The sequence below is a fragment of the Aristolochia californica genome, unplaced genomic scaffold (assembly GCF_029961685.1).
Source record: "Aristolochia californica isolate CCGP_79_NKW_82.1479 unplaced genomic scaffold, dmAriCali1.0.hap1 SCAF_16, whole genome shotgun sequence".
Taxonomy (NCBI): Eukaryota; Viridiplantae; Streptophyta; class Magnoliopsida; order Piperales; family Aristolochiaceae; genus Aristolochia; species Aristolochia californica.
In genome coordinates this window covers 2,747,212-2,761,112 of record NW_027181837.1, presented here as the reverse complement: position 1 = coordinate 2,761,112, position 13,901 = coordinate 2,747,212, and the positions used below count along the sequence as shown (strand labels likewise).

General features: G+C 38.3%; 2 protein-coding genes across 3 annotated transcripts; both read right to left on the bottom strand.

Moving 5' to 3' along the window:
* Positions 1-569: 569 nt before the first annotated feature.
* On the bottom strand, positions 570-4,108 carry LOC137953771 (BTB/POZ domain-containing protein SR1IP1-like). Of its 2 annotated transcripts, XM_068801273.1 has the most exons (6): positions 3,712-4,108; positions 3,417-3,486; positions 2,497-3,111; positions 2,300-2,410; positions 1,871-2,122; positions 570-1,309 (listed from the first exon to the last, which is right to left on the bottom strand). In XM_068801273.1, the coding sequence occupies exons 1-6, from the start codon at positions 3,807-3,809 to the stop codon at positions 812-814; spliced, it is 1,644 nt and encodes a 547-aa protein (XP_068657374.1). In that variant the 5' UTR covers positions 3,810-4,108; the 3' UTR covers positions 570-811. The 2 variants fall into 2 exon arrangements, with proteins under 2 accessions (XP_068657374.1, XP_068657373.1); XM_068801272.1 differs by having other exon boundaries at positions 1,871-2,410.
* Positions 4,109-7,481: 3,373 nt separating this feature from the next.
* On the bottom strand, positions 7,482-13,426 carry LOC137953662 (uncharacterized). The gene is made up of 4 exons (XM_068801120.1): positions 13,028-13,426; positions 11,768-11,996; positions 7,896-8,020; positions 7,482-7,801 (listed from the first exon to the last, which is right to left on the bottom strand). Exons 1-4 carry the CDS (start codon positions 13,340-13,342, stop codon positions 7,700-7,702), a joined length of 771 nt encoding a protein of 256 aa, XP_068657221.1. The 5' UTR covers positions 13,343-13,426; the 3' UTR covers positions 7,482-7,699.
* Between the last annotated feature and the right edge of the window lie 475 nt (positions 13,427-13,901).

Genomic DNA, 13,901 nt, shown 5'->3' with positions numbered 1-13,901 from the left:
TGCCCCTACTCTGACCCATGTCCAGCCTTTGCACTCAGGCAATCTGAACTGATTCATCTATTCCAAACTTGGATTTTTGGGAGTCCAAGGCCAGAAACCATGCCCATAACAGATTGGAAAGCATAGAAGAAGAAGAAGAAGAATGTTTCTTGACATAGATATTATTGATTAATCCCTTCCAAAGCTGGAACACAATTAATTTTTTGGCCAGGAGTACAATGTTCATGTTTTTGCATTCACACATGATGTGACCCTCAGATGAGAGGTTCCAATCTGTGGCAGGGGAGCAACTAGGATCGATATGATCTGTCTACTCTGTCTGTCAATTATGTCCAAGAAATAATATTACTGAAACATCACCAGCATACTGCCTGGCCCAATTCGATTTACTTGATTTAAGATCCAGTTTCATCACAGTCAATGATGTCCAGTGAACAACAAAGATATGTTGAAAGAAGATTGGCTTTAAAATTCTAATTTGTCTGTTTTTCAGCTATTGAAAACTTCTCAATCCTAAACACAAACAGTTCAATTGTTACAGAAACTCAATTTCATGCAAACAGGACTCGTGCAATAGAACAAGCTCACCTCTTACTCCACCATATCTTATTACACACAATTTAAAGTAATATTTCATATTTACGAGAATAAAGTCGAGGACGAAAGGCAGGAAAAAGGAAAAGAAGTAAAACACACACACATAGATACCTACACAAAAGCATCAAGATGTGCAGTTGATCGACTGCTCCTAAAAAGATACAGAAAACAGCAGCTTTTACACAAATGAAACCTCCCATGGAAGGAAAATAATTCATGAGATTGAATGTCTTCTATCTTTAGCAGGCTTCAACCTGAGCTTGGGATCCCCATCCCCACGTGTAAACAGTGAGAATCTTCCAAGCTTTTTCGACACAGAGTTGATAAAAGATTTCTTTGGCAATGGAGGCTTATCAGCAGATGAACTGTGTCTTTGATCCTTAATGGGCTTCTCCAGCTCCTTCAGGCGCATCTTCATTTTCACTAACTCCAGTTTCAAGTCTTGGTTTTCACGTTCTAAGTTTGGGACACCATGCACTGTTTTACCACTGTATTCTATCTTGGGTGGTAAAGCAGGAGATTCACGACCAGTGAGGGTTCCACTCATGGCATCTCGAAGTCTTTGCTGTTCATAGTAAAGCACTTGAACTACAGTTTGAACTGGAAGTCTGTCATTCTGAGCTGCATGAGCACATGCCTCACGCGACAATTTCTGACAATCCATTACACTGCAGATCTTTTTCCTATCCATGTCAGAGAGATTTCGATGAGCCTGGATCAAGTAGGCAGTGTGAGATCAAGATAGGTAACTTATATTAAGTAAAATGATGCAGCTTAAGAAATCTAATTAAAGAAAAACACAAAGAAACCAGTACCAACAAAAAAAAGGCACAGAAATATGGATTCTCTCAAGAAACAGAAACTCCAGGAGCTACAATTGTGACACTTCCCAAATTCTATTTATCTGTGTTAAAAAACAGTAGATGTCAGCCTAAAAGTGGTGTATTTGCTCCAGGGAGCTATGTAGTAAATGGAAGCTGGTCCTCTTTTGCTGCACTATATTTAATTGTTCAGGTCAGTATAACAGTAGAGTCATAAAACTCTTACAATAGACATTACATCTTTAAAGATAGCAGATATTTAGGAAAATGGCTTCATGCTTAGATTTTCAAGAAACCACAGAACCTCCAGAAAGTGACGTTGTTGCAATTAATCAAAATCCTAAAACTCAGAAACTCGGCAAGAGCCAGACTTATTTCTTAAAACATCGAGGATAACAACAGAACTCAATGCTAAAAAGATAAACACAAGAAATTTTGATGAGGAAAATCACCTTCAAAAAGATGTCAATTGCACGGTACATTCCATCTTCTATGACCCGTGCTTGTTCTGGAACCAACTCAGCCAGGCCAACGAACTTTTGCACTGTTAAATTAGGATCTGTGGCTATTTCTGCAAGATAGCTCTCCATAAGCTTCACAACACGCTCCATCTCACTGGAAGAAGGTGAAATATAATCATCATCATCCCTATAAGACACGTGCCTCACATCTGTTTCATGTTCCAAGAAGTTCATCAAGATCCTCTGCACTGTGTCCACATCAAATAATGTATCATCAGAAAATAAAAAGGAAGGGATTAACAAATCATCCAGCGCTGCCTGACCCAATTGGTGTCCCATCCTCTTCTCTAAATCAAGCCTACAGGCGACTGTGGTCTCCAGATATAATGCAGCTCTTAGAAGCATTGACAAGAAACTAACCGACATGGAGTGCTTTTCCATTGGAAGAAGACTGACCAAAGTTTCCAAGATGACCCTCTTTTCATGTTCTTCTTTCGGCTCAATTTTATTCTTGCCTCTCCCAAATATATCCTGCATCAGATATCCAAATTCATCACTTAAAAAGAATAACTCAAGTGAGGATGTTATTTTGACCAGGGCTGGTTTCAAGCTCTCACCAATCCTCTCAGTGATTTCTGTGCATAGAGCATAAGTATAGGTCCGAGAGCATACTGTTTGAATCCGCGAGCCTTCATGGCCATAAGAACCCGTTGAAAAATATCAATTCTTAAGATGGTTAAGTCCTCTGCCCACCAATCAACAATGGCCCTCTGGTTTGAGGTTGAAGAGTTCAAGCTCTCCTGGCTTCCACTATCAGCACGTCCCAAAGAACAAAATTGGCTGTCTCTACAGGCAAGTAAAGCAATTGCATCTATACAGCGGCTTACCAGTTTTACCTTCTCTGCCATTGGAAGGAGAGGCTCTGATGAATGTAACACTGAAACTGCATCCGAGAGGTTTCTTAGTGCAACTTCATTTAGGTAAGCTTCTGTTCTACTCATAAGGTTCCCAACAGCGTACTCCTCTGTCATTTCCAGATACTCTGCGGCACAGTAGATCATGGCAATGTTCTCTATGCTGATTTCAAAGTTTATCCCATAACAAAATTTTGTGGTAAATTCAAATGATTCAGCTCCACCAGGAAATTTTGGGATTTCAATGAAATCCAGATCCGAATCATTGGCTTCAGAGACTACTTTCCTTATGTATCCACACTTTGAAACCAAAGGAAACTGTAGCAAATATGGGAGAAGTAGAAGAGTCAGCATGAACTTCAATTTTGCACAGACTAAATCCCAAGAGGCAAAGGACTCTCAAAGTTACGCTTCTCATCTCTTGAGAATTTAAGTTCATGAATTTTAGTATTTTTTATCTTGGCCTGGATACAAAGACTTGTAAAAAGAAACGAAATGTCTGAGAATGGAAATCATGGATCGCATTTCAAGTATACCAACTGAAGCTTAATTCTATTTCAGTCAGGTCATCCGAATGAACCAGAAAAGGAAATCATGTCGAGGAGTTGATGAAGGGGATTAACCTTATGAAGCGAGAAAGCAGCTCCCCCAACCTTGACTGTAATGTCGCTGGGGATCTCTTGGGAGGATATCCTGTACAAATTCAAACATAAATCTAAATTGCTTTACAAAATTTCTTATAACAAATATCCACTTCAAAGCAAAAATCCAAACTCAAAAATATCATTCCAACGAGCTACTTTTGATCGCAGGAGGTAGCGGTTTCAAATTTTTAACCGTAACAGAATGAAAAATGAAAACGAAAACTACCCGAAGAGAGTTATAAACGGAACAGCAAAAGGAAAAAAAGAGCCAGACCATTCACTGGTTCTCTTCATGGCAGTAGAGAAAAGCTGTTTCTTCTTGATGGACATGACAGAAACTGCTGAAACAGTTTCTTTATGAACCTGAACCATATCTGTGACTGTCAAAGGCTTATCCCTTGCTTATCTCTTTGCATGTCTCCATCAGCTCGAGAGGTGGAGAAAGAACATCCGGAGGAGAAGAAGAGCAGTGCCTTTTTCATTGGAAAGACGCCGGCGAAGGAGACACCAAACAAAAAGTGACTCAAATCAGTCTTGGCTTTTTCCTGTAAAAGAATCCTCCCTTTCTGTTTCCCTCTACTCCGGGGTAGCTTTCCAGTCAGAAATTTAAAAGGGTCGCCCTTGGCAACTGAGGCTGACCTCTCTATCCTCTCAGAAAATAATGGAACCATCATCACCACAAAGCTTCGACAGTCCACACGTTACTCTCAGTGTCAGAGCCACCCATGTCCCGGTGCCGGGTTCCACGGGAGGGCCTAAGAGCAGATACTGCGTATCGGCCGATACGAATTTGGACAAAGGGTACTTCCAATATGCTCCCCACAGCTTCCTCTACTACCAGTGAGCATCATCCTCATTCAAGAATCTCTGGTTCGGATTAACTACTTGTTGCCACTTCTTTCCGATCCATTTTATCAATTCTACGTTAACTATATCAGATTTTAAGGATTCTAATACAATACTTGCTATGAACTAACCATATTTTACATATTTACTAATTCCGTTACTGTATATTCTAAGAAAGGCAGCATTTAAAAAAAATTCTACCAGAATTTTTTTTTTCGTTCGAACCAAATTTTCTAGTCCTCGTGTCATTTTTTAGGATCGAAAAATTTGTCACTTGATTTCTCTTGATTCCCCTTGCCTTTAAGAAATATTGAAAAAAGATTAAAAAAAAATTAAGTTTGCTAATTTCTCATTGCTCTAATATAAAACTATAAAAAAATTAAACCAAAAAATAATTAAATAGTTCTTGATCACTAACTTATTGAGAAGGCCTAACTTTCATTGATTTGATTGCTCATCCCCCTCCATGTTGTCTTCTCTTTAACAGATGAGAAATCAATGAGCTCTCTGTTCTTTCACCATCAAAAAAAGATTGACGTTCTGTACTCGTATATTTGCAATGAATGTTGAGTAGTAATCCGAGGACCCAGTTCGACAAACCTTGCTGGCGAGCAATTCCAATTTCAGAAGCTCATGACACCTTCAAAAATCTGCTACAGCTCGTAACCCATCCCATCAATGTCGTGACAAATCCATTCGTCTCGTCTCCTTCTACATTCCCCTTTTCTGCTTCACTACACAATGGATAAAAACAAGAAGTGGGTATGGATGACTGTAGCCATGGTTTCACGATTGGAACCTTGAAGATTTAATCCAGTTTCTGCCCTCTGTTCAAGAATTAACTCGGTGAATCTTAAAAATATTATCGCAGTAGTATCTTTACTATGATGCTCATAATCATTGCGAAAAGCCAGATTACAACACAGGGAAGTGGTATCTTTCGGAAGAAAAAGGGCTCAGATTAATAATGAAGAACAGAAAAAACAAGACAGAATGATGGAATGTTGACTGCTTTTTAAGAATTTTAAAAAGGTTAACGATCATAAGAGTGCTGATTCTCTGGGTGTTGGTTGTTGGGTAGCGAGGTTGTTGGAGGAGGCCTGAGGACGGGACTGAACACCGAGACTCACTCCATGTAAGACCGGTATTGAATATGAAATTAGGGTGAGATTAGAGTTAAAACAGGGAGGAATGACTATCAAGTCCACGAGAGAATGTGATGTTTTGCAATGTTGCAGTGATGGTGTGTGGTTTTCCAAATCTCCATTATTGGAGGGAGTACAGAAGGAAGAAGATAGCTCTGATGCCGCAGAATCGATTGCTCCATAATAATTCCTAGGAAGAATAATGGCAGGGACGAGCACCCTCACCTGCTCCCCTCCGTGAAAGTGTTTTTGTTTTGTTTCATCCTGCCGACTCTTTTCGCCTTCCTTCCCTGCCACCGCCCAATGGACTCGTCCTCGCTGCTTGGTCACGGAGGGATTTGAAATGGGAGAAGACGAGGCGAGGACGGTACCCTCCCATAATCTAGCTGGAGTAGGGAACGGGGTACGACCTCTCGGTGCTTCTTACTTTTTACCGCAATTATGTACCCAAAAAAAAAAAAAAAAATTTTTATATATTTCGATAAATGATCTAAATACGAAAAACAATTTGGTGTAAAACATACTAAACACTATGTTCAAACTGTTCGATCAACGGCTATCTCAGTCATCCGTGAAACAATTATCTCAGTTGAATGATCAAGATGAAATGGTTGATGCATGTTTCGCACCAAATAGTTTTTCGTATTGGATAAGCCATGTCTTAGTACCTAACCATTTTATATATCTTTTAGCCTACCTAGTCAGTACGTAACATTAGGGTTTTAAAAATATATATCTTAAACCTTAAACCTAGCATTACGTTATGAAAAAATTGTTAGAGTGGTTCCGTCCACTCTTGTAGGCAGTAACTTTCTGCACCTAACAGATCGATCTGTTGGATTGTATTCGAACGCGGGACGTAGCGTGCCCCAGAACTCCCGATGTCAAGATGTTGGCTAATGCCACCTACACGACTAGTTTGTTAAGTGCAGAAAACTACCACCTACAAGAATGGATAGAACCACTTTGACAAAAATATATCCTTATTACTTTGATGTCTTCCCAACATAATCCAGATTTCAGAGGAGAAATTTTCACCTAAAAATAGTGACGTAATTTGATCTTTAGCTGGACTAGGATAAGGCGGACGAGTTGGGTACGATAAAATAATTTTTTCTTAATTTTTTTTAAAATTTTTATACTTAAGTTTGTAAATTTTTAACCCTTTTATTACACTTATATTTTTATTATAAATTATTATAATAATAAAATAATAATATTATACATTAAACTTCTATTTATATTTGTGCTTTTTAGTCTTGGATGATTTATCTGATAATATTGATAAAAATAATATATTAAATTTTCAACTAATCTTACATTCCATATATTATAGGGATTAAGGTTTATTAATTAAAATATTTTCATATTAATTAAATTTATCACTCATGACTAAGCCAATAAAAAAAAAACCATGTAAAACATATTGTCCGATCTTTACAGATGATGATCCACTATAAAAAAACCATTTGGTACAAAACATACAAAAAAGCTATCGTAAAACATACTGTCTTATCTTTACAGATGATCCACTATAAAAAAAGCTATCGTAAAACATACTGTCTGATCTTTACGGATGATCCACTATAAAAAACTATTTGGTACAAAACATGCAAAAAGGCTGTCGTAAAATATACTGTCTTATTTTTACAGATGATCCACTATAAAAAATCATTTGGTAGAAAACATGCAAAAAAACTATCGTAAAACATACTGTCTGATCTATAGGGATGATCCACTATAAAAAACCATTTGGTACAAAACATACAAAAAAGTTGTCATAAAACATACTATCCGATCTTTACGAATGATCCACTATAAAAAATCATTTGGTACAAAACATTCAAAAAGATTATCGCGATTATGATCGAAAACTAAAATAACCGTTAATCAAGATTAAAAGATAACCGTTTCGCATATTTCAACCCTTTTGTCACTCGTTATGGCAAACTTTATAAACGTTCAATTGTTATTTACCTATAATTTTTTGTGATTAATATGATAACAGTAAAATAGTTAATATCATAATTATATTACATCAAATATTGATCTCTAAATGAAATTTCATTAAATTCATGCTATATTGATCACCGTTCGATGAAACTGTCCGATTACAATCTTCTTCCTTCCTGTCTAATCAAAATCAAGTCTGATACGAAACGGCGTAGAAAAAAAAATCCTAAGATCTGAAGAATCAAATCTGGCCTCCGTGTCCCTGCAAAAATGGTACGCAAAACCCAACTTTTGGTGACAAGAATCCGTGATGACGGATCATAATTCAGCTGGTAAACTTTCGTCGCTGGCTTTCTTTAAACTGGCCATGTACGTGATGTAGATGGTCCAAAGATACGAAAACGAGTTGCTTATCAACGGCTGCATGATTGGGAGAGAAACATCAGTCAAGAGGGCATAAATGAATCACTGAGAAAAAAACTAGAACCGGTGTTTGATAACAAAATGAGATTACCTGTAGACGCACTGGAATGAATTTGAAAGTGATGAAATCACATAAAGGCCAGTACGCAAGCCCGCTTTTGAAGGTAGGGATTAGATCACGCTTCAACCTGGAAATAATCTCAGCTCCAGTTTCACCTGTGTTCATATTTACACATTAAGTACTGTGGAAATGACAGAGAAATTTTTATCAACAAAATTAAAGCATATATGTGGGGAAAAAATCCTGTTTTAGTTTCTGAAAATCCAAATAAAATGATAACAAAGCATGAAGGAGTCATTAATTTTTAATACTGATCTAACCAAATTTTGTCAAAAGCAGACTGGCCCCAGAACAGCAGCCAAATCTACCTCAATAGCAGTAGAACCTAGAAAATGCTTTAAGATGGCATCCCAACAAAGAATCAAATCTTTAAAAAAAAACAAAAAAACAAATACAGATGGAGGGTGGAGGGGGTGGCACCCACACTGTCTTGTCATATGCTAATGGAGAGGCCCCTTCCTCCCTGCTGTCCTGTAGAACAGGAGCAAGAAAAGGGAGAGACTGGCCTACCTGCACCAGCCAGCTGGGTTAGTGGGTTTTTTCCCTGCCCAAGATATTTCATTTTCAGAACCAAATAATGGATGAGTTCCAATTGAACCTCTTCAACCAACCAACCTAGTTCATTTCTGACAATATTGGATCTACCCCACTTGGACAACAGTCTGCTAGTTTTTGCTTCAGTAAGAACAGAGCAGAAGATGAGGGCAGGTTGCCATGAGTTCATCAAACAAAGAAGAAACATTTTATTATGTACATTTTGTAATAAGCTGAAACCAGACAGCCCTGTTCACTGGCAGACAAATCTTACTAAGACAACAATTGATTTACATAATAACTTGGATAACTGTCAAACGAAATGTTAAATGATCTGATATGGATATATTTGCTGCCCAATTGTTCCATAAATTTGGGCACTTTTCCAAACAAAATTCACCTCTTTTGAAACAATTGGCATGCAGGACTCACGTGTAAATAAGTGAAGAGTAGCTAAGACTTCTCCAACAGCGAGACAACTTGACAAACTGAGAGTGCATTAGAAACCAACGTGCTGGCTCATGTAACGGGTATGTGAATGGACTTGATCAAAATGGATTTCCCTAGCTAGAAGCAGATCAATAAAAACTTCAAAGGAGACTGGATCATTTCATCTAGCAATAGATGGTGTGAATGATATACAAATTTGGGCCTAGTTATGTTGTTGTAAGCAGCAGTGAATACCAGCAAGCCCATACTTTGGTATGCAGGAAGTAATGCTGAGATATGGTTTGTGACTGTTCTAACCCGCTTCAAGACTTTCGGATCTTCGGCCTGGCTTCCAATCACAGTTAAAAACCTCTCGAACTTGAGTTTAGGACACAGATAGAAGGAAAATGTTAGATGGAGGGCTACTTATCTGTGTTGGCTGACATCGGAGGTCTCTCTGACATCCTCAGACATTCCAGTTCTTGATTCATCTTTGGTTTCAAGCATGAACGGTAGGATTAGAGACTTCAGAACCTGCGCTGATACCTTGTAACATTCTAAAGTCTCATTGTGGGGAAGAGAGGTAAGGCAAGAGAGAAAAACAGGGAAAGAGAGAAAAGAGGATGAAGAAGATACTTCAGAAAGAGGTTGTAGTCTCTCTCAACCCAACACTAATACAGAAGTATGCAAATCTCAGTTTGGACAAGATTCAAAGAACTTACATGATGCTATCGTCGATCTTAACTAGGACTCATAATCTGAATAGAACTCTAATTTCCCTATACTCAAACACACATTAGAAGCATGGGAATCAGTAATAAAAATATTGTCCAGCTGATCTGTTCGAACATTGTTTAAAATCATGGTCAATGAGATACCATCTTTTGAGGAAAACCCATTTCATTGAGACGAGATGATTATGCCACATTGGAATGAGTTAGATCTATAGATGGACAAGAAAAGTATGAGCTTAAACCCTGGTAAGTACGGCATAAATAAGCATACATTTGATCGGACCTACTAAAGGAATTACTCCCTTGAGTTAAGGCCCCATTACAAGCTCTCAGGGCAAGACTCCAAAGTCCATCTACCACATTCTTCCTAGGAAGGGCCTCTTAGGAAATAGAAAGTAGAAGTCTCAAACCCAAGAAGGTAACTTTCCATCTGAGAAATAACAAAGATAAAACTTCAACTGGTTTATTCTATATTTTAATGATATCCCCAGTCACTGGAACCTTTTCCGAATACTTGTTAAGGACATTTCGGCTGGTTGAAACCTGAAAGGAGCATCCTCTGAAAACCTCTACCTTGTGTCAGAAAGGGCAATGAGAACTGCTTGACATTGAGGTTTTGTCCTTTCATTGTGACCAACCAATGAGCACTATACAACTAATGAACACTGGACTGTAAAGCCCAAAGAAGTACAGCTCAACCCTTTTGGGTTACTTACAGACACCGATATTAAGCAAATGAATGCAAGCTATCTCCATACAAAGAAGGTTATCTCACTCATTGAATCAGTCATTAGAAGTGTTGAATTGTATCTTATTTCATAATTGCCTAGTCAGCCCTAAAACTATTAAGTTGCAAAAAGCTCATTTTTACAATACAGAAATTAAAAGCATTTTACCATGTTCTACATAGAAAAGATTGCAGACTGGTACATAGAGCCAAACTCCTGTAGTTCCACTATCCTTGAAAACTTGGGAACCAGCATCAATAGGAGAAGACCCTATAAGTGACTATCAATTTCTACCACATATAAGTTCACAAGTGCCATGATGTATCTACGACTGCCTCTTAATCAGGAGTCACTCAAACCCCTCCCTATGGTATCACACTAGACATTTTGCTATCACTTGACAAGAACAAATATAAATTGATGCACCAACATAATACAAGTAGTCTAAATCTTACAGCCAGAAAAATATGTGAAATCAGGGATTTCCTGCACATAACCATGTCAGTGTCCAGAAATCAAAGATGTGGATAACCCTTCTAGAGGTTTTATTCATGCAGCACTCTGTAACTAAAATGTTGGAATTTCATTTTTAATCATTAGAGACACACCTTAAAAGAAACTCAAGCAGATCCATCTCTCTTATAGATGAAAACAATTATATTTGATCATAGGGTTTTAGATAGGAAAATCAGGGAAAGAAAGTGACCCTCATATTTCAAGATTATACATCATTCTCTATCTTTCTCAGGATTAGTTGCTCGGAAGATAATCTGAGTTTGTAAGGTACAGAAGAGGCATGAGCTACTAATATGCACAGGTCAGTAGAGTAAAAAGTTTTTACCGAATGTCTCAGTGACCTCAATTATCTTATTGAAAAACATCCCTTAGATTTTGCAGCTTAGCTTTCTTTTCTTTTTTTCTTTTTTGAAGATTCCTTTACCTGAAATTATACACCATCTTCCTATAATCTCACAAATCATACATCTTCAACTAGATGTTTCTTGATTGGACCAGTATATCAAATGGATATCCTATGGTAAGTAATGTCTAAAATGTCATAGTTTTGGACCCCGAGAAATGCATAAGCACTTGCCTGCAGTAGATTATATTGCCTAGATCATAGTAACCAGTTTTTTTCAAGTTCAAAGCAGGCTAATCAGGTGGAACTTCCACCCTAAAGAATTATTTCTATCCCAATATGTGTTTCCATCACAAAATCCATAGGCAACAAACTATGGAACCTGTTCCAAGAAATATTGCACCCAGCTAGTGAAACAGAACAATCCACACCCTATCCTGATTTGCTCGGAAGATCGAGTACTTACATTATGTTCATCGTAAATATATATATAGGAAGAGGAAAAGGAAAAACTAAGCGCAAAAACATGAAGTAAAAGATAGAGAATACATTCCCTACCTTGCAGGGCTGCATTCAGTGAAAAGAAAGTAGTTGTCATCAAAGGCCCATAAACAGTTTGCCCAATAAATATTTTCTTCATGGTATTAAGGACATCTCGCTTCGGTATAAATCTCGAGATGGAATTGAACCATACATGCAACGAGGGTCCTGAAAGAAGCAAGCCATATCCAGCCATACGCAGTGTTCTTACTGGGTCAAGAGAATTGGAGTCGTCAAGTGTAATCATCTGATAGAAAGATTTATGAAGTGAATGACACTAAATAAAATAAAGTAACTAAGCAAATAAGAACAAACATGATAAGAAGTAGCATAAGTAGACAAGCTTTGACAAAATATTGGCAAAAGAACAACCTGAAGAATGAATCACGATATATAGATGTCTATAGCACAGAATATTTGCTTGTTCAAAAGTAATCTTCAATAGGTGAATAAATTGTTGCAGTTTGCAAAGCTAATTACTAAAAAGGGAGTGTTCCAATGTGCGAGTTGCTTCACGGCCCCATCATAAAATCAAATAACTGAAAACAAGAGGAGAGATCTCGCTCTCAATTTATTTGCATGATACAAAAGCAGGAGAAGACAAGAGAAGATGGGAAGAAGGAAAAAGTAAGGGAGCGGAGAAAAAAACAGCCTCTTTCTCAAGGAGTTTGTACTATCAGCAATTTCTTACTTTCTTTTTTCTTCAATGGTACTCGTATTCTATCAATAAAAGTGAAAGTTTTCTCCAGCTCTCCTCTAAGATGTAAGCATTGCAAAACCACATAAAACTTGTTTTCTTCCTGCGTGTCGATGCTTTACTCTTGTTTAACTTGGTTCTCTTCTATTTTCTAAATTAATAACTTTGCATCAGTCATCATTCCAGTTTGTGTGCATATTGAGGTATAGGAACCTTAATGGATGTATCTAAAAATAGAATGCCTTATGCAGGGTATAACATTACAGGGGAGAGATACAAACACCCTCAAAGGCAAGATCAAAGAATAAAAATCAACCAGTCATTGTACAACTCAGAATTCCACACGAAGACAAACGGAGACAACGCCACAAGAACAGATGCTATCAGTGCTATTCCAAAGAGAGATACCTTAAAAATATCGTCACATGGGTCACGAGTCAATCTTATACCACAGAGTGGCAGTTCTAAAAACAACCTCCTCCCCTTTTGTTATTCACTGGGACTTCCCAAATTCAAAAGCTTCTACTTAGTTGAGGAAAGAGCACAAGAACAAACATATAAAAAACAAGTTTCAGAATTACCTGAGATGAGACATCAGCTACGGTAAAGATAATCCCCGCCGTGATACTCTTCGTGAGAACAGGACGCGACTCTATCATACCCAAATACCAGCTCACAAACCCGTTCCTCGCAGACGACGCAGACGACGAACAAAAGGAAGAAGTCGAAGAAGAAAACTCCCATCTTCCTGACTTCGCATTCACAACTGAAGACCGAGCGCAAGGTCTCCTAGACTGTCTAGCGAGGAGGGAAGAATCGGGAAGAAGCGAATTTCTGTACAACACCCCCAAACGACAACAGACCCTGCCACCATTTCTAAGGAAACCGGCGCTCATCCTCCTCTCTGTTTGTCAGCAGGAACAAAAACGAAGGAAACAAAAGAGGAGACTGAGTAGGAGCCAAGGACGGAGGTGCGAAAGCGATTGCCGCGCGTATGGGAACCGGCGCAGGCTGAAGCGAAAGAAAACGGGCGACATGTGAATTTCTGATCAAAATTAGGTTTCTCTGACACGTGGCTACGAGTACGACCAAACAGCCACCTGTACGGCGAAGGTCAACCAGTAAACGCCATGGTTTACCGACTCGCCAAGAATTTACCAACTTGCCAATTTGACTTATGACTCGGGCGAATTAACTCGGATATCGGATTAGACAAACCAGATTTACGAGTCTGATCCAACTCGCCCCAAATCAAGCCATCAGCCTAGTGAATCATGGTCTGGTAAGACTTTTTAAGTGTATGAATCAGATTCTGAGTTCAACTCAGCAAACCCTATAACCTGAGGTGGACCGATTCAAACCTGTCCCGAGTTATAATTGAGGTGCTACCAATTTTAGTTGATTGTTGGGTTTAGGGTTTAGGGTTTAAGGGGAAATAACAGAAGTTGGCCAAGC

What these genes read in the sequence shown, in the direction of transcription:
- LOC137953771 (XM_068801272.1), bottom strand. Translation starts at nt 3,809, where the DNA reads ATGGTTCAGGTTCATAAAGAAACTGTTTCAGCAGTTTCTGTCATGTCC. An exon ending in ATGAAGAGAACCAGTGAATG is followed by an intron (nt 3,487 to 3,711) that starts GTCTGGCTCTTT and finishes GAATTTGTACAG; the next exon opens with GATATCCTCCCAAGAGATCC. An exon ending in CTGCTTTCTCGCTTCATAAG is followed by an intron (nt 3,112 to 3,416) that starts GTTAATCCCCTT and finishes TATTTGCTACAG; the next exon opens with TTTCCTTTGGTTTCAAAGTG.
- LOC137953662 (XM_068801120.1), bottom strand. Translation starts at nt 13,342, where the DNA reads ATGAGCGCCGGTTTCCTTAGAAATGGTGGCAGGGTCTGTTGTCGTTTG. An exon ending in ACTGAATGCAGCCCTGCAAG is followed by an intron (nt 8,021 to 11,767) that starts GTAGGGAATGTA and finishes ATATGAACACAG; the next exon opens with GTGAAACTGGAGCTGAGATT. An exon ending in TCATTCCAGTGCGTCTACAG is followed by an intron (nt 7,802 to 7,895) that starts GTAATCTCATTT and finishes CCAATCATGCAG; the next exon opens with CCGTTGATAAGCAACTCGTT.